Source organism: Herpailurus yagouaroundi, unplaced genomic scaffold, assembly GCF_014898765.1.
Source record: "Herpailurus yagouaroundi ecotype Mexico unplaced genomic scaffold, PumYag 162, whole genome shotgun sequence".
NCBI lineage: Eukaryota > Metazoa > Chordata > Mammalia > Carnivora > Felidae > Herpailurus > Herpailurus yagouaroundi.
In genome coordinates this window covers 13,444,833-13,469,559 of record NW_024412403.1, presented here as the reverse complement: position 1 = coordinate 13,469,559, position 24,727 = coordinate 13,444,833, and the positions used below count along the sequence as shown (strand labels likewise).

Genomic DNA, 24,727 nt, shown 5'->3' with positions numbered 1-24,727 from the left:
CTTACATCTGATCACTCAGAAAATTCCTTAAGCCAAAGCATCCTTGCAGCACTCACTGCCTCCTCCCAGTATAATCAGCCTTACTACTAAGTTTTGGGAGATCTGTTGAACATCTGTTTGGTCCCCGCTACTTTAAAAGTATCATTATTACCATGTTTCAATAATTAAATCCAAGAACTCAGTGAAGTCTCGAGGATAGGTTCAACTCCCCTTACAAGAAAATTATCTGAATACTGTTAATAAGAAGAATATAGATATCATATTGTGCTAGTTCAGTGAAATACCACTATGACTGGCATATATTTTCTCAGTACAACTGATGGAACTTTAATATGTGTGAATTTCTGACCTGGTCTAATCTCCCATGAAAAGATCTAAGGCAACTATGTCAAGATACATTTTTTCCTAAAAAGCTTGCTTCCTCTGCCAACAAACAAAACAATTTAAAACGAATCATGGCTAAAGTGATATAATTTTCGAATTTCAAAGTATAGATATTCTTCTCTAGGTATTCTAAGTATCACTTAGAACACTCCTTACCTGTAATAAGCACCCACCATTCATGAACAGCCTACCCTGTGGCAGGCTCCGTGTGTCAGTTGTTTTATATACACAGGCCCAGTGAATCACCACAACACCCTGGTGTGTCATTTTTATTCCTTTTTTTTTTTTTTTTTTTTTTTTTTTTTTAAACAGATGAAGAAACTGAAGTTTCATATCCCCTTCTAGGCTTAAAGGTTTCTGGTACAGCACAGCATTTCTTTTTATTATCATAAGAGAAAACATTAGAGCACCAAGAGGAAACTTGAAACCATCTTAGTTCTAATATTCTGTGAACCTGGTTAACAGCAACAACATCCCACCCTGATCAGCCATCCTTCAGTGCTGCAATACTGCATGTGATTATTGCATTCCTTTATCAAAATGATGCAACTATGATTACTCTTTTGGATAAATCCTCCTTTATTTGCTCATGCATTAAGGTCTCCTTTCTCTAAAAGGTCAAAATCTACAGGATATTCTTTTCAAGATTTCTAGTTGAAGGGACACAAAAGTCTTTCTTTCTTGACTGGAACTAAACAACTGCATTTTACTTGAAAGTACTCATTGTAACAGAAGTTTTCACTTTTATGTTATGTCACATTTTAGTCTTTCCAGATCTGGAACAGCCTTTAATTTCTAAGTTTTGTTATGAAAGTTATAGACAAAGAAGTGAAGTATAAACAGCCCTGCATTGAAAACCATCTATCTATCTACTTATTCAAGTAACAAATGTCCCTCTCTCATGGAGTTTTCATTCTAGTATGTATCTGGGAGAGGGAAGGAGGGAAAGACACACACACAGTTATGCCAGGTAATGATAAATGCTAAGTGCTTAGCTTACTAAGTTTGCTTTTCAAGCTCACCAACTTTTGATCTGTGCTTTATTTTGTTTCACATGTTGGATGCAGAGTTTAAATTATGCACTTCGGTTGTAAAATAAAGGGCAGAGCCGTCAAGACCTAAATGTTAAATCAGAAGCAGGCTACTTATTCTTTACGTTTGTTTGAAAGTAGTGGTTATTAAACTCTTAGGGATGAAGAAATCGTTCATTCAGTGAGTTTACTAAGACCAGAAAAAAAAAGCACAAATGCATGCCATTTTGTAGATACTCTCAGGTGGCCTAATATCCATGGGATGCTAGACTAGGAATTTTCACTACAAAGAGAATTTATAATCACGGGTGTTGGTGTGATGTGGAGAAAAGGGTTTGATCAGAAAAGTCTAGCCAACTCAGATTCTGTGATTCTTATGTAACCATCTTACTGCAAATATGAAAAAACAAAATGCGTAACAAAACTGATATCCAAAGACGTTAAGGTCTCCTGGATCCTAGAACAATGTTCCTCTACTACATGATTTTCATTATAATGTAGACCCCTTAAGCAACTTCCTCATTAAACAAACTATTTTCCATCATTATGATAACTATTGCTACATTACTGGTGACAAATTTTAATCCCTAATCCTCTTTCACCATTACCCAGTCTGCGTACTAAAGGAAATAAAAATCAAGTTTATTATCGGACTAAGCTCAGTCTCAGAGAGGGCAGAAGACAGCATGCCATTTAAAAACAAATTGATTTTTATTATAAATATAGTATATGCACAAAGTAAAAATTTCCAACAGCACTGAAAGGTTTAAGTGAAAAGTAGAAGTCCTACATCACAAACTAATGTCCTATAGTCCTAATGTCCCATAGTCCTACATCTCAGAGGCAACTATGTGCTCTCTCCTAAAAAAAAAAATCTAAGATTATGAAAGCACATATGTACATATACATATACCTCTGAAAAATACAATGGGCTCACAGGACTAGAATGTTATAATACTAAGGATTATACCTTAGTATAATCTAACTACCCATTAGGAGAATCAAGTGTTAATTATACTTGGCAAAACCACTTTCAAAATACAGGAATTTATTAATGTAATAGATTAATAACTATAACAAATGTATAAAATATAACAAGTGTATATAAAATAATCATTTATAATTCAAGCAAAGGTAAAGCCTCTTAAAGACGTAAATAATCTAAATCACACTTCCCTTGATCGTGGCAGTAAAATTGTGGGTAAAAAGTACAACAGATAAAACTAGCAGGAGAAAACTGAGGGGTCAATGAGAAAGCATTACCCTAGGCTGTACAAATGTCATTCAGACAATAAAGCCATTTTATTACATGTACCTAAGAGAAGTTCTCTGCTAGCCAACAGAGAATGCTACCACAGCCCAGGGTTTTAGAAAAATTGGTCCAGACAGGAAAAAATTCTGTTGTCAAAGAAATCCTATCTCTTTATAAAGCTGAATGTCTGGGGTTGTTATCAGTCATGGACTTTGCACCAATTCCTTCTCTCAGAGGTTAATCACTTTCCTATACCAAATTAAGATGTACAAATCCACACTTTTATTCAGGACGAACATGATTTCATCTTTGAGGCTGTCTCTGGGGCTACTCTTGGTAAAGACCAAGTGCACGTATTTAAGAGGAAGATCTTCCTCAAAGAAATTAGCATTGTTCTTTAAAAAAACCTAACTTGGGTGGGGAAAAAAAAACTAATGATATAAAAAAAATCAACTTACCAAGAAGTGAAACAGGCTGCGTTACAGGAGGGGTGGGCAGATTCGTGGGTGCAGCAGGTGGCACAGCAGAGCCATACATTTTCACACTGTCACCAGACTCGGCGTTTCCTCTAGCCCCAGACACCACTGTTGGAATGGGATTTCCAATAGATAAGTCTTTTGTAGTGTCTTCATTTATACCAGCGATAGTAGCTAAGGAATATAATTACATCAACATGTGAAGCTGAATAATTATCTCCCCAATCAACATTCTTTTGCCACACTCTAGACCCTGTTACTGGTCCACTCTCCCCTCCTACTCCCAAACTCCAAGAGGACTAGTGAACACAAAAGAAAAACATGCTTACAGTTTGGGATGCTTATTGGTGGAGTGTGAGGAGGAGGAATGGATACTGGTGGAGTTATAGGAGGTGGGGGTCCAGGAGGAAGAAAACCTACAATAAGAAAAATAATGTCAACTTATGTTGTGCCAACTAATCTTGGGCTCTAAAAAGAATGTCTTCTTGAACAACTCACGGTACCTGGTGGCAGATGCATCGGATTAAATCCTGGGCGCAAAAATGGTGGAGGAGGAGGTGGAGGAGGAACACCAGGACCAAAACCCGGAGGAGGAATGCCCAAGGGAGGCGTGAAAGTGGGTGGCTGGAGAGCACCAACTACAGGAGGACCCGGCTGATGTGGTGGGACCTAAAGACAAAGGAAGAATAATGAAGCCACATATCTAGCCACCCTCCCATCCATACAGTAAGTTGAGATGAAGATCTTGTTGAAAAAGATATTTCGAAATTTGTGATTATGTGAGTAAATTTATCTAGTAACAGGTGGTAATTAGTACCTACTCTAAATGACAGGCATCAAATTTCTGGTCTCTATGACAGCAAATTCACACTGCATCTCACAAGCATCTACTGGTGTTCTGACAGAATACCCTATATGTTAAAAAATGTTCCGTGGTCAGGTTAGTAAATTTGATAACTACAACTCTAAGAAAAGCTACCTGGCAACTTACAGTGATTAAAATCACAGGTCCTGGGGTGAAACTGCCTGCCCCTTTCCCATTTTTAACTAGCTTTGTGACCTTGAGTAAGCTATTTACAATCTCTAGACCTCAGTTTACTAATCTGTAAAATGAAAAAAATGTCAACCTCACACAGTAATAGGGATTAAAGAGGGAATACATGTTAAGTGCTAGTGTCTGTCACTTAATAAACACCCTACAAATGTTAGCTATTAAAAAAAAAACTCTGAAAAATTTTAACAGATTAGTCAGGTTTCTTTAAGTGAGTGGTGATATATACATTGAATCTTATTCAGAACTTGTGCTGGAAGGGCCTGTCCAAAAGATCAAATAACGAGTCAATGTAGGGAATCTATTTATAAAATGTCACCACTAAGTATGTATCAGAGCATGTAATTTTCTCCTTACACTGGGAAAATCAAGAGGCTAGGTAACCCACTTTTGTGACAGCTCAGATTTATCTGATTCAGATTTAATGTGAGAAACTGAAAAAGGTACTGAAAACAAGAAAAACCTAACAGATCATAACACTGTGGGTCAAGGACTTAAAATTTTTACCAAACGGTTGTTCATTATTGAGCTCTTATTATGTAACAGGAAACATGCTGAGTATTTAACATTCACGATCTCATTTAATCCTCAAAACAACTCTGACCTAGGAAGAACACCGGAGCCAAAGCCAGGAAAGGGAACTTGTGCATTTATAGATAGGAAACTGAAGCTTAGATTAGGTAGGTGATCTGCCCAATGTCACATTGCTGTGAATAAACAGTTGAGCTGAGATTCAAACTACATTCTGTCAGAATCCAGTTTGTCTCCTCCTACGTCATAAATGCACTCACTGACCACACAGCAGAGGTTTATGAATATACCTTTGTGTTAAATAGCACTCAATTTATTAAATAGCTCTCACTCATCCGTTAAAAAACTTCATGATAGCACCGCCCAAACTAGAAGATTAAGAGACTCTCTTTCTCTCAAAACAGCTGCTTGTTGGGTGGATATCCAAGTTCTCTCAGAACATAAACCCCCACCAAAGAATAAAGATTCAAGAAAAGAAAACAAGGGGAAGCGGAATACAAGAAATGCCATCAGGTTTGCATCTCAAGTCTGAAACATTATAAAGACACTAAATAACCTAGACAGATGTAAGGCGGTATGAATTGATTTTACTGATGTTTATGAAAAAATGTGTTAGTTTATAAACAGTAGGTCTGACATACCAAAATACTATTAATATGCACATTTATGTGTTCACGTCTTTGAACACTGACCTAGACATACATCTATAAAAAGATTTAGAAAAGTTTACCTTTCAGACACTTACAAGTTTAAATAACACCCCAAATGTTCTTACCTGTGGAGGTGGCACTGTTATAGGTGCGGGCACAGGAATAGGAGGGACAGGCACTGGTAAAGGTTTAGGTATAGGTGATACTGGTTCTGTATGTGAGGTTTCTGCCCCTCCATTTTGAGCAACTTCATTTTCATGCTTCTTGGGGATTCCTTTCCAATCTATGAGTTAAAGAAATTTAACAATAAAAATTGACAATTTTTTATAACTTTAAATGTAGAATTTTTAAATGATTATATAAAAAAATCAGCAGTCTGATTTACTAAAGAAATGCTTATGCTAATCTTATATTATTTAAATGAATGAACAATAACACGCAAAAGAATGCTTATTGTGTGTCAGACACAGTTCGAAGCATTTTATATATATATTAATCCAATGAATTCTCATAACCATCTAGAAGTAGGTCCCATGATCATTCCCATTTTATAAGTGAGGAAAAGAATTTGGAAACTGAGGAAAACAAGGTCACATACTAACAAGTGGCAGACATGGGATTCAACATACACACATCTGGCTCCAAGGTCTATGTTCTTAACCATGATGGTGTGTTGTCTGGATTAAAGATCCCCGGAGGGAGGAGCAAGACTCTCTGCACCCTGACCAGAGCCTGTGACAAAATGTTTGGCACACAGTAGACCCCTAATACCTATTGCGTGAATGGAAACCTAGCTCTACCTGCCCTTTTTAAAAGAAGTTTATTTGAGAGAGACAGAAAGAGAGAGCAAGACAGAGAGCAAACAGGGGAGGGGCAGAAAGAGAATCTCAAGCAGGCTCTGCACTGTCATCACAGAAACCAGACTCGGGGGGCTGGAACTCACAAAAACCATAAGATCATGACCTGAGCTGAAGACAAGAGTCGGACACTTAACTGACTGTGCCACCCAGGAGTTCCAACCTAGCTCTCCCCTTAAGTGAAGGCATCACGCACTGTGGGGAAAGAAGTCAAGGTATGGGAATGGCTCAACATCGTTCCACCTCTTTTTGGCTCTCAAACCAACTCTGCTTGCTTGAAACTCCTTTAGTCGCTTGTTTTATTTTGGCACACCACCCTGCACTCCTTGTCCAGCTATCTATCAGTCTCCAGGTCATGCCCTCACATGCTGCTATTTTCCCCACTGTAATCCTACTGTCAATCTGGATTTTTAATATTCATGCCACAGGTAACTACCTTCTTGCCTTATATGTTTACTTTCAATTGTTTCTCTGGACATTTAAATGCTTTCAAAGAAATTATTATGAAACACTGGATGAAAACAATACCAGTAATGTTCAGTTTAAGACTCATTTGGATCTGCTAGGTTTTTCACAGCAAAAAATTCTATTTAAGATCTACTTAATACTGAAATTAATGATTAACTCCACAATCAGTATTATTTCACTTATGTCTGAATCTATCCCACTAAATATGAGTTGCATTAAGGGCAAAGACCACATCTGTCTTATTCACCATGGTTTCCTCAATTTTTAATGGAGAGAATGGCACATAGTGGGTACTTGAAAAATCTCAAAAATCCCTACAGCAAAGAATAAACATTTTTCACATGCCTTATCAAGAAAACAGATCAATTTTAAAAGAAATTAAATACTGTGTTACCTGGATTAAGTGTATCACTGTCCAACATTCCTCCTTCACAAAAACTCTCCAGTTCTTCAGGCTTGACTTTGTCCCATGGAATATAAGTAACTCCCAGTTCTACATCCCAATACTGCTTATAATCTGCCTTTATTCCTTTGTTTAAAGCCCAGGCAATCTATATCACCATTAGTTAAAATACAAAAAAAAAAGCACAGGGAAAAAACGTCAGTTTTGAGAATTAACCGTTCCTCACATTTCTAATCACTCAGATTTGGGCAACAAGGGAGCAATCTGACCTATCCCTGGATCTCCCTTCGATGCTAGTTAATTGGTTAACCTTTTCTCCTACTTTGTCCTGGTGGAAATTTAACTGGCATCACCTCCTTATCCACTCCTCCAACCATTCACTCCCCAATCTACTGACATAAAACATAAAAGAGAAAAGGAAAATAATGTTTATTGGGGAAAGGCTGAGGTTTCCTGCATAGCCCAGCATACTGGGGACCACTTTCCAAAGTCTTGGGTACTTTGAAATTATTTAAGATTAGACAAAATCCTTTTGCACCACAATCATCCAAGGGTACATAACTGAGGAAATGCTGACTCTGGCCCCTTAGGGGAAGAATATCAATGTACCTGTTATCTTTATCTCTGTTGAATATTTTCGTTTACTCTAAGAATGAGATGGCAAACTTTAAAACTAAAATGTGTAAAATCCAAAACAATCTTGCAAATAAACATTTAACATTTTAAATTAAATTAAGTTAAATTAAAGATTTTAAACTTTAGGTTAACTTTTAGGAGATACAACCTCTTAAATAGATATACATGAAATGCCTTAGTGTCCAAAATAAGTTTTTAAAAAGCCAAGTAATATTCTGTGTTAAGTTTTTAAAAAATGAATTACAAGGGATAAAAATGTACCTTTATGGATTTCTGGTTCACTTTATAGTTTCCGCGGCTCAGTTTCTGCAGGGCGCGATAAGCATCTTGCCTATGAACCATAACAATATAGGCACAACCTCTGGGAGGTATCATCTGCTCCAAAACATTTTAATATTACAAAATATAATAAAATCAAAGAGCAACAAGAGAAAATAAATACTAAATAACTAGTTCCAACAACCCCAACTCCCCTGCCCATTACCTACCCACGAAGCCAGGATTCTATAATCTGAGATTAACTTGTTATAAATCGGCAAATTCAAGTTTGGTCTCAACTATCGACTTTTAATAAATCTATGGTTCTCCAAGTTTTATTAACACAGATTTTTCTAGAGAAAGGTTTTAAATTAAACTTGGTTGTCCAAGAAATGTGGTTAAATAAATGAGAGGATGCTAAACATGGACTCAACACTTATACTCTAGCCACATCTACTACAAAGCTGGGCAAATTTTAACTTGGGCCTCAAGTCCTTAATTTTATAAAATGGCATTAATCACACCCATCCACTGTCACTACATTAAACATAAACACTCACATTAATTGATTCAATTGGACCAAACTCTTCTAAGAGACTTGCAACATCTTGCTGAGTAGTCCGTTTGTCCAGCTGTCCCACCCAGAGTGTAGTGCTACAAACTTGAAATAAAATTATAATCATAAAAATATACACATTTGATAATGGGCAGCACTGTACTTTTCTACAGTGAAAAAAATCATTATAGAAAAAATGCACAAGTTACAGGATATCATAAGGCTAAGTAGCAAATCCTATATACATCTAAAAAAACTCTAGAAAATTGTGGTAGTACTTCCAGAAATGGGAGTAGGATGGTGAATAACATAAGAGTTGAAAAATTCTGTCCGTTTTGTGGACAGATCTAAAGATTTCATCTATGAAAACAGGCCAGAGACAAAATAACCTGCCCAAGGCCATGAGAAGACCCGATCCCAGCTCTCTTGATCAACAACCAGTCTAGTGCTTCTGTCCATTGCTACAGTTGTCCCTTTCTGACCATCGAGTGTACACGATGGTTTTTCTCTTATGCTGTGTTCTACGTAATCTTATAGAATCAGAAGTTTTACATATGCCCTATTTGTATTATAAATTAAAATTTCAATAATAACTGCAAACTTGTACCAAGAACGTGTCTAGGGATGCCCAGGTGGCTCAGTCGGTTGAGCATCCGACTCTGACTCAGGTCATGATCTCACAGTTTCTGAGTTCAGGCCCCATGTCGGGTTCTGTGCTGATAGCTTGGAGCCTGGAGCCTGTTTTGAATTCTGTGTCTCCCTCCCTCTGCCCCTCCCATGCTCATGCTCTGTCTCTCCCTCTCTCTCTCAAAAATAAAGAAACATTAAAAAAAATTAAAAAAAAAATGTGTCTAGCATACCATATTAAACATATTCTAAATACATAATGAAATTCAGGAGATAATATAGTCTGTAAAACTGTATCTTTATAAAAGAGGTTATTAGTTAATCTGGAAAAAAAGGAGAACCTTGCTATTATGTACAGGAGAGCTAGTTAATTGCTTTCTATTCCATACATTAAAAACATGCTATTATTTTTTTTTTAATTTTTTTTTTTATGTTTATTTATTTATTTATTTATTTTTTTTTTTAAATTTTTTTTTTCAACGTTTATTTATTTTTTTGGGGGACAGAGAGAGACAGAGCATGAACGGGGGAGGGGCAGAGAGAGAGGGAGACACAGAATCGGAAACAGGCTCCAGGCTCCGAGCCATCAGCCCAGAGCCTGACGCGGGGCTCGAACTCCCGGACCGCGAGATCGTGACCTGGCTGAAGTCGGCCGCTTAACCGACTGCGCCACCCAGGCGCCCCTATGTTTATTTATTTTTGAGACAGAGAGTGACAGAGCATGAACGGGGGAGGGTCAGAGAGAGGGAGACACAGAATCTGAAACAGGCTCCAGGCTCTAAGCGGTCAGCACAGAGCCCGACGCGGGGCTTGAACTCACGGACCGCGAGATCATGACCTGAGCCGAAGTCGGACGCTCAACCGACAGAGCCACCCAGGCGCCCCAAAACATGCTATTATTTTATTCCTCATCACTATTAGTTTGGTTCACTCCCTATTTGCTGCTTTATAGCTGGCTTAACATATCAAAGCAAACTCAAGGGTATACACCAAAACACAAACAAGATACGATAAAATAGTATTTTGCTATCAGTTAGAAAACATTTTAAACCCAGGACACAAAAAAAAAATAATGCAAGAAGTTTAATTTACCACTTGCAGTTTCTGGTTTGATTTGAGGAAGGCCTTTTTGTCGGCGTTCTCTTTCTTTTTCTCGATCTCGCCTTTCTTGGGACCGAGATCTAGGCGAATGTCGGCGTCGATCTCTGGACCGAGAACGAGAACGTCGATGACGGGACCTTCGCGATCTAGAGCCAGATCGAGATCGCCTTCTTTTTGGTGACCTAACATTTTCATGAGGGAGAGAATGAGTAGAACATGAGAAAAAAAACACAAAAAAGGTAAGCAGGTGTTAATCTGGAAAAAAAATACATATATATATAAAACTAGATAGTTTAATGTTTGGATATGTAATAATTCAGGAGCAGGGAATTCATTTTAAACATTTTTAATATGTTGAAAGTTAGAAAGCATGCATATACTTAAAATGAGATAAATAAGGTTACTAGCATATAAAAGTATCTCTCATCTTCGATAATTCGGTACTAGACTGAATTACATACTGGTAGTGTTAGAAGCTGTCATCATTGGGATACACTTCTACTATTGATATCTATCTTCTCAGTTAACTTCTTTTCTGCAGCAATTAAAAATGTTACCTGATTATAGTATTACTTATTATCTTCCCATTTTTGTCAGTCTGTAATAAACTTGTGAAGGAACTGTGAATACATAATTCTTATCATTCTATGTATAGCTGTATGCAGCGATTACAGCAACTCAAGGGGAAAAGCATGGGTGAGATGACCAACCTTAGTTGTTTTTTTTTTTTTTATTACTGCCTCTGCCCCCATTCTACACATACAGACATACAAATATACCAAATGTTATTTTATTAACACTGCATATCTAAAAATAATCCAGTTTGATTTTAATTAGTCTCCTAAGACATACAGGATTGGAAAAACATTTTCTATCAATTACCTGGATGCTGACCTAGATCTTGACTTTCTGTTATCAGACATGTGTCGCTTAACCTCTTGGATACAAGGTTGTTCTACTTCCATTTCCTTTAAAAAACCAAAACCAAAAACAACCACCCATCATTAAATGAGAAAAGTGGAAATTGTAAAGACAAGAAGACAAAATCTAAAAATTGCTAACTTACAAAATTTCTCTTGCCCTGAAATAGATTTATTCTGGTTACTTGACATCACATTACTAGTTTAATAATGACTGTCCATCAGCAGGGAAAAAATTTCATATGGTTTACAAGATTAGAAGAAACAAACACGTCTGGAAATTTGTATAAGTCATATACTGTTTTAATAAACCACTGACTACAGCAGTAAACTAGGCAATGATTAAGTATTCTACATTCTATCTCGATCCTCACAGAATCCTATGGAAATTGGTATTACTATGTCCACTTTCCAGATGAAAAACTTTAGGCACAGAGAGGGTTAATATGTGCCCAACAAAGTCTTTCTCCACATTCAAAAATGAAGATAACAAGCAAACAGGCAGGAATCTGCACATAAGCTGAAGCAACCAAAAAGATCATCAATCTGAGAATACAGTTTTACCTGATGTGTCTTCTGTGTAAGTGGTTCATTTTGAGCCTGAAAAGAAGCTTGGAAAGGCTGCTGCACGGGTGGAGTTGGAGGAATCACAGACTGAGCCATGGGAGGAAATGGAGGTGTAGGAAGAAGGCCAAAACCTGGCATCTGTCCATTAGGAGGAAGTGGAACCTTTTGAATTTAAAGAAAGCATATGAGTAGATTTTAAATAACAGCTACCAAAAATAATTAAGAAAGTCCTTAGTTACTTGATATACAACTAAAATATCTTCGGGGTGCTTTGGTGGCTCAATTGCTTGCACGTTCGACTCTTGATGTCGGCTCAGGTCATGATCTCCTGGTTCGTGGGTTCATGGTTTCAAGCCCCGTGTCTGGCTCTGTGCTGACAATACAAAGCCTGCTTGTGATTCCCTCTCTCTCTGCCTCTCCCCAACTTGTGTGTGCACTCTCAAAATAAATAAACATTAAAAAAAAAAAACCTAAAACATCTTCAATAATTTTCATCAAGGGAAAACTGTAGTGAGATGCAATGATTAACAATTTCCATAGGTATAATATTTACCTGAAGAACTGTTACATATCCAAGTATATAGGTCAAAAATCCTATAACTCATTTAAAAATTATAAAAAGGTTTGACTTTATAGATTTAAAGACGTGATTTCATTTATATGAGGAACAATAGTGACAGACTAAACTTAAAAATCAGAGAGGTACTGTATTGCAAACTATCTCCCTTCAACCTCAAAGGCAATTAACTAAGCCTTCTGGGAGGGGGAGTGGCTACAGCAATGATGTATACAGGTTCACTTTTTAAAAATTTACTCCAAGGGATGTTTCAACTAACATGCCTACTTTTTGGGCTTAAAATATCATAATAATAATGCGAATAAGCCACAACGTAACATATTTCTGCATGTGCTGGTCCAATACCAACAAAATTAAAAGTATAATTGTAATTGTCACAAAGAAGTATTCCTTCTAATTTAAATTTTCAGTAACTGTTAATTGGAACATTTGGAAATAAGTGCACCAGGTTTTCTTCAGATTTTAAATAGGCTTATAAAAAACTTCTCAAACCTCATTCATCAATAAGTCATCAAAATCATAGTATCATTTTCATATTACCGAATTATAGAATGGACCAAACACAATGTACATAAGAAAATGAATATCCTCTGAAGAAATTTCTTAGAGCCCTTTCTAAATAAGGCTACAAAGTAGTATACAATTAAAAAAAATATAGAGATTCTCTAGATTGGCTTTAGCCTGGATCCCGACACCTATAATTTAGCGGCGTAGTCAAGTTTAGGAAATTCTGAATAGAGGATTTACTAAAATAAACCCAATGAACAAATAAATCTCTACCTAACTTCTTCCAATTCTCCAGTGTGCTATGCTCCCTTGACTGCAGATTTCACACTATACTTCTGAATGTGAGAGCTGAAAACCCTCTAAAGCATCTTAACATTTACCCCAAAAGAGGTTCCTCACGAGGGAGAAGCATACAACTAAGCAGGTTAACTCCCTGAAACAGAGCCATAATCTCGCCCTAAACGATTTTAACAAAAAATACTTACTATTAAAATATATAAGGATGTAGTATTTAGCATCCTTGTTTTAATTAAAGTTTTAAAAAAATAACTCAATTACATGCTCATCGGCTTTGACTGCAGCTGCAGTACTACGAAGCCAAACACACAGCTAAATAGTGGTCTGTGAAACACAATCCATATGCTCTAATGAACAGATCTTCACTTATTAAAACTCAGCTGTACCTGATGGTGCACTGGATCCTGCTGTATTGTCATCATTCGAGGCTGAAACTGATCCATGTTTTGATGTTGTGTATATGCTGGCTGCTGCATGCCATCTCCAGGAAACCCACTAAAAAAAGATGAGTTATCTTTTATCCGTTCAAAAACACGTAAGATTCTTAGCCACATTTATACTACAGAGACATTACGAATGTTGCTCGGGAGTCATCAATAATCAACATCTTACCGAATCAGGTACTTGCCCACATTAATTTATATACTCAGCATTATTCCCAACATAAAAGCCATTTTTAACTGTAAATCTGATAGGATCTCCTCCCAAGAGAAAACCCAAAATATAATTTTAAAAAACTATATGAAAAATGATTTTGTTACTAAAGTTATAGCTGACCCTTGAACAACATCACCTTTAACTGTGTGAGTCCACTTATTCACAGATTTTTTTGTCGACAGTGCAGTACCGTAAACATATTTTCCTTATGATTTTAACGTTGTCTTTTTTTTAGCTTACTTTACTGGAAGAACACAGTACGTAATACATACAACATACAAAATATGCGTTACTCAACTGTTCATGTTACCGGTTAGGCTTCCGGTCAACAGTAGGCTATATAAGTTTTGGGGGAGGCAAAGTTCTACCACGGATTTTTGACTGTGCGTGGGTCATCACCTCAATGCCACGCTGTGCAAAGGCCAACTCTACTTGCATCATGTTTCCCACTGAATCCCCTGTGGAACAGAAAAAAAGACACTTACAAGGGTGCCTGAGGAGGGGAAGCGGCAGGCGTGGCAGCCGGTGTGGCAGCAGCAGGTGCTGGTGCAACAGCCACAGCAGGTGCCGTGACGACGGCGGCGGCGGCGGCGGCGGCGGCGGCTGCGGCGGCAGCAGCATCTTCTTTCTTTGATTCTTCCACAGCTTCTGGCTCATCATCATAATCAAATCTATCAAGAAGCTTCTGGAATATGGATGCCAATATTCCATTTTATTTTTTAATATTTTTGTTTATTTTCTAAAAATCAGCTCTATCCTCAACATGGGGCTTGAACTCCCAACCCTAAGATCAAGAGTTGCATGCTCTACTGGCTGAGCCAGCCAGGCGCCCTCCATATTCCGTTTTAAAATTGAGATTGGGATACACCGCACAGAAGACTTTATAAAAACAACAGATGTTTACTATCATCTATGATGCTACTGTGTTGTCATGTACAATCTCACGTTCCCACTGGCCCCTTAGGACCTTGGTTTACAGATAATTTCCATACAAATCCCATCTGAAAAAGACAATTTTTCATTCTGCTTTTCTTCCTCAACTTAAATGCAGTGTTTTCTTCGGATTATTTTCTATATGCTTATTTTATAGTTAACTTAGCACTATAAATATTTTATTAAAATATGCTCTTTCACAGACCAAAAACTTTTGGAACTTGGCACACATGAAAATGGGTGTACAGGGGCACCTGGGTGGCTCAGTCGGTTAAGTGTCCCCTTGATTTTGGCTCATGTCATGATATCACCATTCGTGAGATCGAGCCCTGTGTCAGTGCAAAGCTGCTTGGGATTATCTCTCTCCCTCTCTCTCTCTGCCCCTCCCCAACCTGTATGTGCTCTCTCAATATAAATAAACTTAGAAAAAAAAAAAAAGAAAGAAAGAAAATGGGTGTACGTTTTCAATTAACTGTAAAATGTACCAAGACTGTCTTATCAAATGACTGTAAATGCCTATAAAAAATGTCCACGTACTGCTTGCATAAGAACATACTAATATGACAAAGAAAAAAAGAGAATGGTATAGACAGGGCCATGAAGAACTTACTACCTAGGCACTAGCTTCTTCCTTAAAACTTCACAGCACATATCAGATTACCAGAAACATTAAAAAAAGAAGAAAGGTAAGAACCCCAGCACTTCACAAGATCATGTCTAGAAGAAGAGGCATTTAAAAATAAGATTACGAGGGCATCTGGGTGGCTTAGTCAGTTAAGCATACAACTCTTGATTTCGGCTCAGGACATGATCTCAGGATTCATGAGACTGAGCCAGCATCGGGCTCAGCATTGACAATGCAGAGCCTGCCTGGGTTTCTCTCTTCCTCTTTCAAAACAAATGAATAAACATTAAAAAAAAAAAAATGATTACATCCGTTCAGAAAGGAAGGTAACACCACAAACACCTACTACTAATTCTATTACTATCTACTGTGTCTTACTATCTACATGATACTTCATGACATCACAAGAAGCCTGCAATGTAGACATAATTTGGGTACAGTTTCTTCTTTTTATAGACAAGGAATCTAAGGTATAGGGGATTAAGAATCATTACTAAGACTGCACAGTCGGCGAATGGAAGAACTGGGATGTGGAACTGTTCTTTTGACTTCAAAGTTCTCAGTCTCTGGCATTCAACAAGTAGACTTTCCCCTCAAGCTGTGTCCATTCTTGTCATGGATTTTCAACTTCAAATTCTTAAATCTGAGTTGTTTCATGCCAGTTCTGCCTAAAAATAATGGTTCTACTTTATTGCACAACAGATTTCTAAATTAGGATGGGAAGTCCCCTTCTTGGACAACACTGTGTTTCTTTGTAATGCTAGGCCATGTCATTAAAAGTTCTTATTATATTGAGCAATCTAATTATGACCAGGACACTATGCTGTTTCACACACATTAGTATGTTTAACCCCCACAGCAATAGTAAAGTGTAGGTATTACCATCACTATTTTGCAGTGCTGCATACTGAATATTTAAGGGACTAAGTACCAAGACAGAGTCAGTATCAATAATAGGAGTCAAAATTAAAACTAAGGTCTAAACTGTCTACGAAAAACAAAACCCATGGTCCTTGCCATTTATCACACACACAGATATGTTCTTTTCAAGTTTATTCAGAGAAAGAGAGAGTGAGCACATATGCTCGAGTGAGCAGGGAGAGGAGCAGAGACAGGGAGAGAAAGTCGCAAGCAGGCTCCTCGCTGTCAGCACGGAGCCCAACTCGGGACTTGATCTCACGAACCATGAGATCATAACTTGAGCCAAAACCATGAGCTGGATGCCTAGCACCCCTCACATATAGATATGTTCTTTAAAGTTTTAAGATCTATACCTAATGCTTTGGAAGAAGATTTGAAGCAATTAAAAAATTAAACTGAAATCTATCCAAAAAGGCATTTTTTTGTTGCTTTTTAGGAAACTGAAGATCCATGAAGCACCTGAAATAAATCATTCCCAGTCAAGCTGTTCTACTAGCTTAAAACAGACCTTTTAGTCAAAGGAAAAGCACAGAATTTCTTTTTCTAAACTTCATGCAACTAATAAACACTGACCAACCAACTACTTGGGGTGAAACACTAGAGGAATTACAATTCAAATTAACAACAAAAAAATAAGGACTCCATTAGCATTACTGTTATTCAACATTTTTTTTCGAAGTCCTAGCCCCCAATACAGTAAGAAAAAGAAACAGGCATAGATGTTGAAGAGGAAAAGTCAAATTTAGTAGCTACCCAGAAATCTCAGAGAACCTATTAGAAAACTAAGTGTTTAATAACACGACCACTTAAAAGAAACAAACATGAAAAAGGACTAAATACCTTAAGAATAAATGAAGCAATAATTGAATAAGACTTAAATGAAAAATGATGTCAATAGAGATGCAGCATAAGAAGCTCTTGGCACTTCTTAAATTAATACATTTTAAAATTTATGCTAAATTTCATCTTTTTTTTTTTAAGAGTTTTTAAAAAAATATCTTATTTATTTTTGAGACAGAGAGAGACAGATCATGAGCAGGGGAAGGGCAGAGAGAGAAGGAGACACAGAATCCAAAGCAGGCTCCAGGCCCTGAGCTGTCAGCACAGAGCCCAACACAGGGCTCGAACTCACAAACCGTGAGGTCATGACCTGAGCTGAAGTCGGACGCTTAACCGACTGAGCCACCCAGGCGCCCCATGTTCATCTTGAAAAAGTATGCTGTGATGGTTAACTGTACCAATTTGACTAGGTCAGGGTGCCCAGTTGTTTGGTCAAATATTCATCTAGATGTTCCTGTGAAGGTCTTTTAAAAATGTGATTAACAATTAATAGCACTTGAATAAAGAAATACCCTCCATAATGTGGGTGGGCCTCAACCACTCAGTTGAAGCCCTTAAGAGTAAGAACTTAGGTTTCTTGAACAAGGAATTCCCAAGACAGCAACATAGAAAACTTGATCTGTAGAATTCAGACGCAAAACTGTAACATTAACTCTTACCTAATAAATTTCCAGCCTGCCTTCTGCCCTACAAATTTCAAATTTGCCAGCCTCCACAACTGAGTCAAATAATTTCTTAAAAATCAACCAATCTCTCTTTCTCCCCTTTCCCTCTGTGTGTGTAAGCAGTATTTTCCCCTGGAGAATACAGATTAATACATATGCCAAAGAAAGTCTGAAAAAGAAGCAGAGCGGGGTGCGTGTGTGTGTGTGTGATACTTGGAAATGAGATACAGAATATAGTATAGAAGCTGCAAGTATTTAAATTGTTATGATAACAGAAATAAACGTATTAGCTGTGCACAACAGAATCCTAATGTCCACAAATAGACACAGAAACAAATGAGAATTCGGAATTCAGTGTATGACAAAAATGGTGAGGGAGAATTGGCTATTTCCAAAAAATTCGAGATTTAACTGTCTTGAACCATATTCTAAACTAGGTTCCAGATGGAATGAAGAGACAAACATAGAAAACAAAAATATAAAACTACCAAAATATTAAAAAAAAAAAAAAATCCAAGCGGGGAGAGTTTTCCTAAACTCTGAAAGAGCAAACACAAATCTGTTCAAAGCAGAGAATTGCTTCCCCTTTTACTTTAGAACTTCCTGTTTGCAATTTTTCTTCCCTATTAGCATGTATTCCTTTTCTACTTATGTATGTTATTTGTTTTGAGAGAGAGCGTGTACGAGCAGGGGAAGGGCAGAGAGAAAGAAAGAATCCCAAGCAGGCTCCACTCTGCCAGTGAAGAGCCCAATGCGGGGCTCAGACTCCTGAACCATGAGATCATGACCTGAGCCAAAATTAAGAAGTGGATGCTTAACTGACTGAGCCACCCAGGTGCCACTATTCAAACTTCTTTTAATCAGTAGTTGTTCATAAATCACTAAGATATAATGACAACCAGTATATACCAAATGCATTCTTTTTTGTTTAAGTGGGCTTCATGCCCAGTGCAGAGCCCAATGCAGGACTTGAACCCACAATTCTGAGATCAAGACATGAGCTAAGATTGAGTCGGACACTTAATCAACTGAGCCACCCAGGCACCCCCAAAATGTATTTTTTATTTGGACTACCAGCAATAAAGTTATTATATCTTAAAATTAAAATCTGGAAAGAATAAAAAATTTTAGAGATGATTAAACTAAAAATTATCACTTCGTTCTAGGGTTTTCAAATATTTTTGCTTTTGCAGTGAGACCTGTAAGATGAAATCAAAGTTTATATAGTCATAAACCCAATAAATACACAAGACATAAAACAGCTAAGATAGAGTTGCTTGAGTTAACATTTCAATGGGAAGCTCTAAGCTGTGCAAATTCAGCACATCTATGCCCTTACTAGCTCAGCTCCTTAAACATGCCTATGGCCAACAAAGTTGGAAGACACTGAACAAAACTCTCAAGTTATACATATTGTAACTAAGTTTTAACAGCAAAAAGCACAAGGTAACTTAATTGTCTACCAATAGAGGAATGGCTAAACTGTGACACACAGATGTAATAGAATATCCCTAATAAGCACTCAGTAAAAATGTAGAACTAAATCTACTAACCTTAACAACAAAGAAATAAGATTAAGATAAAAACAAGCAAGTTAAAAACTGTATATATTTTCTTTATAATATTTATAATTTATATTTATAACATTTATAATATTACCTATTGTGACATACAAACATATTATGACCAATAAAGAAAAATATATCCATGGGAAATTAGTTCGGAAAAGAGTAGTTATCTCCCAAGTATGGGGGTTAACGGTGAAAGCTTTCCTGTTTTCTTTTCCATTTCCTTTTTACTGGAAATTTTTGTAATGAGTATATATTACATTTATAACCAGGAAAAATAATCAATGTTTTGATATTGAGGGGGAAAATTCCTCCAACCAAAAAACAAAATGAACAATCTAGAGAGAAAGTAGAGAAGAAGTAACTTCCACATTCCAAATTGAGTGGTCTAAACAGTTAAGGTGGGTTACTGAGTGAAGCCTACCTTGTCAAATGCAGTTTTTTGCTCAGGCGGGGGGAAAGCAGCTTTTTGTTCAGGTGGCTGTGCAGGAGCCGTCTTTAACTGAGCCGTGATAGCCTGGACCTGCGCCATCACAGCATTGTCAATGGCGGGAGACTGTGGTTTTGGAGGTTGCTGAAAAGTCTGAAGGATCTGCTGAAGCTTAAAAAATGGGAAAACTGATAAACCACATAGCAAAGTATAATCATAGTATCAAAAGTTAATTTACTGGAGAAAAAAAATTCTTAAAGGTGACTCAAAATAGCGTAGGCACAAAGTAAACTGGAAAAAGAAAACACCTTTTAGTAATGGTTAAGTCTGTTGTAAATATCAGGGATTGGGGTCACTTAAGGTTAAAAATATATGCTGACACCCCAAAGGCAGAAAATGATGGTCAAAAAGAGAAAATACATTGAACTGTAAACAAGGTAAATAAACGTTTTCTAGAAAAATGTAAAATTTACCTCCAATCCAAATAATTTTGAAGTTAATTGGAAATGCTACAATTATGAGCAACAATACCAACCAGTCAGCAGTTCTGAGGTTCTCTTCAAAGAGGTATTGCCATTTCTCAGTATGTGGCTCCCTTATTTTTCACCTTTCCCACATCTTCTCTATTTATCCCTATTCCATTACCTTCCTACTGAAGGCTTTTCCAAGTGAAAAGTAGAAATATTTCCTCCCTTGAATGTCCTCATTAGTTAGGAAAGGAAAATCAAAACTGACAATAGTACCTAACTGCAAGGAATTTAATCTCCAGACAGGTAGTTTACCTGTTGACCTTGAGTTGTCTGAAACAGTTGGGCCACAGCAGCAAAAGCATCAGAGCTAGGCAACTGTGGTACAGATGGTACAGAGTTTGTAGTGGCTTGGGGGGGTTCAGAAGAAACTTTAACTGGAGGTGGAGGTGAGCCTAAAAAAGAAAAGGTCATTAAGACCTACAAAAACTTTAATCTACACATTTTCCTTTTTGAGCTCCATTAAGCTTTTTTACTATAACAACATTCCATTCATTTTAATATATAGTAAAAACACAGATCGTGGTACTACAGCAAATACTGAAAGAGCATATTTTTACTAGAAATAACAATTATGGAAAGTAAACCATAACTTCCAATTTCTTTTTTATGGAAAAATTCCACCAGTACAAACAGACTTCAAACTTCACATGCAGAAAAGGTTGTAACATTTTCTAAGCTCACAGATATATTTGACCATACCTTCATTATTAGTAACATTTTCTGGTACTGGAGCGGCATTACTAGTTCCTGCTGCCATGTCCAAAAGAGGCTGAATAATTTCAATTTTGAATACTCCATTTTTTTGCCAAAGGTTCAGCACGCGAACTATTTTACTCTGTTATGTGTAACAAAACATGAATATACGATAAATATTTGCATAAATAATGTATTATACGTCTTACTAAAAAAAACAAAAAATCCCAAGGCTAGTATTTCTGTACTAAATCTATTTCACAAACAGAAAAAAAAAGTTATCTTCAGAATTACAACCTGGTTAAAAACTACTCTGATAAAGTAAAAAACAAAGAAGGGGAAAAAAAGGGGGGGGGAGAATCAGAAAAGAAATATAACCTGGATAATCCAAATAATAATAAAAAATGTATTTGAAATTTTCATTTCATTTATGATTACAAAAAAATGCCATCACCGACAAAAAAAAGTTATCTGAGGAAAGTAAATGAAGTGAAGAAGGATTTCTTCAGGATAATTATAACAGTTAAAATATTTACGAAACTGATCTGTAACTGATAGGTAAGTAATCTTATGGAGCAATAAATATGGAGAGCCAGAGATGTGTTATTCATGGGAGTAACTCTTATGTCCTACTCAAGATATGATCTTTTCTCCTGTATACTTATCCCATAAGAATACTCCTCCAAGAACATAAATACAATATCTACAACACTCAAATTTATATACTATTTACTGTAAATGTCCTCATTCTTCATTATTCTGAGTAGATTTAGCAGTGTATTTCTCCCACCTACTGGGAGTTCTGCTATAAATGTCTGTAAAGTTTTTCTACCTTTCAACGGTACATAGTAAAATCAGCTATAAATACAAGGAATTAAATACTGTAGTCTGATTGCTAATGAATACCATTTATGCTCTAGCATCTCTACAGGCAGGAGAAAGCCATCAATTATTGGTCCCTTTCTTCTGCAATAAGCAACAATATGAGAGGAGTACTGCCTTCCTCCACTGTAGAATTTATCACTCAACTACAAGTAAATCTTTCCAACAATGTCTTCTTTAAAGTAAGATGGTGCTCCTTTTTCAACAGTACAACATTCCTGAAGAACTTCACAAGAAATTAAACATGAGATGACCACAACAGAAAACACTGGATTTTGTTTCAAGTTCAGAGAGCACCACGTAATTCTAATAGTACAGTACATTTCAAATACATAATATAAACAGATTCAAATAAATATAGAAATAACAATACAAGTTTTAATGTAAAAATGATTTTTACTATACCTTATCTTCAGATGGACAAAGATATAAATATTGGAATGTGGCAGTTATGTTTTTAGAGAATCTTGGCCCAAAAACATCCTTATCAGTTCCAAACTGATGACGAGACTGTCGCACAATTGAGTCAATTACATATAATCCTGGAACCTTGTACTCTGGTTTACACTACAAAGGTAAAAATATAAAGTCAATACAAGAAAAGCAAAATCACAATTTGACACGCATTTATCTCCCTTTTATAGAATTCTATATATCCAATGAGTGTTTCTATCTAGAAAGTGCCTGAATATTTAGCTCTTATTGGCTAGATTGTCAAAGTTCACAGATCCATACAGAACAATCAATTATCTTGATACTTCAAATCCCCAATAATTTACATTGCCCTCTGATCCTTCTATCTCCCCACAATTTCCTGGAATCAACATTACTTTACCAATCCCTAAGCCACTTCCATAGAAATCCACTTATTATACCTCCTACTCCAACTTATCCTGATTAAAAAATAATTTTTGCCTTTTGAAATTATTAAAAAGATAATTTTAATAGCATCAATTTTAATTCTACTAAAGCAAAGTACCAGCAAAAACAAAAGCTAAAAGGAGATACCATTTGTGTCTTATCAAATCAACAAGAAAAGAGACATTTATATACATTTCTGGTGGTACAATCTTTCTGGAAGATGATTTAACAATAAAAGCAAGGGGCGCCTGGGTGGCGCAGTCGGGTAAGCGTCCGACTTCAGCCAGGTCACGATCTCGCGGTCAGGGAGTTCGAGCCCCGCGTCAGGCTCTGGGCTGACGGCTCAGAGCCTGGAGCCTGCTTCCGATTCTGTGTCTCCCTCTCTCTCTGCCCCTCCCCCGTTCATGCTCTGTTTCTCTCTGTCCCAAAAAATAAATAAACGCTGAAAAAAAAAATTAAAAAAAAAAAACAAAAAAACAATAAAAGCAAAGCCTTATTTGATCTAACCATTCTACGTCTAGAAATTTACCATAAGGAAAACAATTAAGATGCATCTAATTTTCTCTTTAAGGACAGCCACTGAAGTGAAACGTCTAACAACACAGAACCAGCTGGATAAACTTTGGAAACGATCATGTGATGGAATACTCTACAGATGTTTATGATAAATTTAGTGGGGAAAAACAGGTTATCAATGTCACCATTTTCCCTTTTATGAATGTACATGTACACAATTAAAAAATGAGTAGATCCAGATATAAATATCAAAGTCATTTGGGGTGGTGGCATGCAGGTAATTTTAATTTTTTTCTCTTTTACTTATTTACACTTTGATGTGCTACTATAAAAACTTCTACTGGCCATTTTTTTGGTCTACTGGGACTCTAATTCTCATCTCTTAGCTAGTATTCAAAGGCCATGGATCAAAGACAATGCCACACACATTTATTAGTATATACCACACGACACAGCTCCAGGTTGGGGAAGAAGACAGAGAGGTTTAAGTATCCGTTCTCAGTCCTCTGGTGAGACAGATGTGTGCTAATCACATGGTTATAAAACCAGATACAACTGTGAAACTGAAAAATGATTTAATTATGACAGAAGCAGAAAAAAATTAGAAAGAAAAACTTTACAAAGTGATTTCATTTGAAATACTCCAGGATTAGTTAAATGTCAACAAAGTAGACAGGGCAAACAGCAGGGGAGGAATGTCAGGGAAGCATCCAGCACAGTACAAAAGACTGGCTGAGTACCTACCTCACACTCAGGGCTCAGTCAACAGTACTGCTATAAATTTGTTTTTGTTTTGTTTAAAAACAAACTCAAGCCTAGTGACAACTTTTTTTGTAGAGTGGGTTTAAAAGCAAGCATCCAGATTACAATGAAAAAAGTAAATTACAAATACTGATAACTAAAATGAGGTAATAATGAAATGAATAGTTACCTTTTTGATGAACTTTTCTACTATTTGAACTACATGCTTATAAAGCTGAAAAGAATTAGAAGAAAATTACTATAGTTTACATATTTCCACATTTTCAGTAATATAGTTAGAAAATACTTGAAACCTTAAAATTTGCAAAATCTGAATAATTCTCAATAGTGAGTGAACCATGAGAAATAATCCTTACTCAACAAGTGAATATAAATCAGAAAGAAATTAAGTAAAACAGAAACTACTAGGGTGCCTGGCTGGCTCAGTCAGCTGACTGTCTGACTCTGGATTTAGGCCCAGGTCATCATCTCATGGTTAGTGGGATTAAGCTCCTTGTCTGACTCTGCACTGATAAGGGAGAGCCTATTTGGGTCTCTCTCTGCCCCTCCCCTACTCACACATTCTCTTTCCAAATATATAAACAAACATGAAATAAATAATAACACAGAAACTACACCCCCCTCCCTTGGAAAAGAAGTTCCTTTTCTTAGATTTTTAATCAGTAAGCCTTAATAAAGCAGTGTATCAAGCAACT

The 24,727-nt window shown here is 36.6% G+C and overlaps 1 protein-coding gene across 3 annotated transcripts in view; it reads right to left on the bottom strand.

Moving 5' to 3' along the window:
* SCAF4 (SR-related CTD associated factor 4) overlaps positions 1-24,727 on the bottom strand; it is a 65,263-nt gene that overhangs the window by 16,331 nt on the left and 24,205 nt on the right. The window contains exons 3-19 of one of the 3 annotated variants that reach the window (XM_040484067.1): positions 24,202-24,246; positions 22,299-22,460; positions 21,018-21,153; positions 20,571-20,710; positions 19,783-19,959; positions 14,292-14,491; positions 13,536-13,644; positions 11,766-11,930; positions 11,164-11,249; positions 10,273-10,463; positions 8,558-8,658; positions 8,001-8,114; positions 7,095-7,251; positions 5,501-5,658; positions 3,647-3,812; positions 3,473-3,559; positions 3,126-3,317 (exon numbers count right to left, since the gene is read on the bottom strand). In XM_040484067.1, the coding sequence (XP_040340001.1) occupies positions 3,126-3,317; positions 3,473-3,559; positions 3,647-3,812; positions 5,501-5,658; positions 7,095-7,251; positions 8,001-8,114; positions 8,558-8,658; positions 10,273-10,463; positions 11,164-11,249; positions 11,766-11,930; positions 13,536-13,644; positions 14,292-14,491; positions 19,783-19,959; positions 20,571-20,710; positions 21,018-21,153; positions 22,299-22,460; positions 24,202-24,246 (2,386 nt within the window). The remainder of the gene's footprint in view (positions 1-3,125; positions 3,318-3,472; positions 3,560-3,646; positions 3,813-5,500; positions 5,659-7,094; positions 7,252-8,000; positions 8,115-8,557; positions 8,659-10,272; positions 10,464-11,163; positions 11,250-11,765; positions 11,931-13,535; positions 13,645-14,291; positions 14,492-19,782; positions 19,960-20,570; positions 20,711-21,017; positions 21,154-22,298; positions 22,461-24,201; positions 24,247-24,727) is intronic. The other 2 variants (XM_040484069.1, XM_040484068.1) reach the window with 2 other exon arrangements.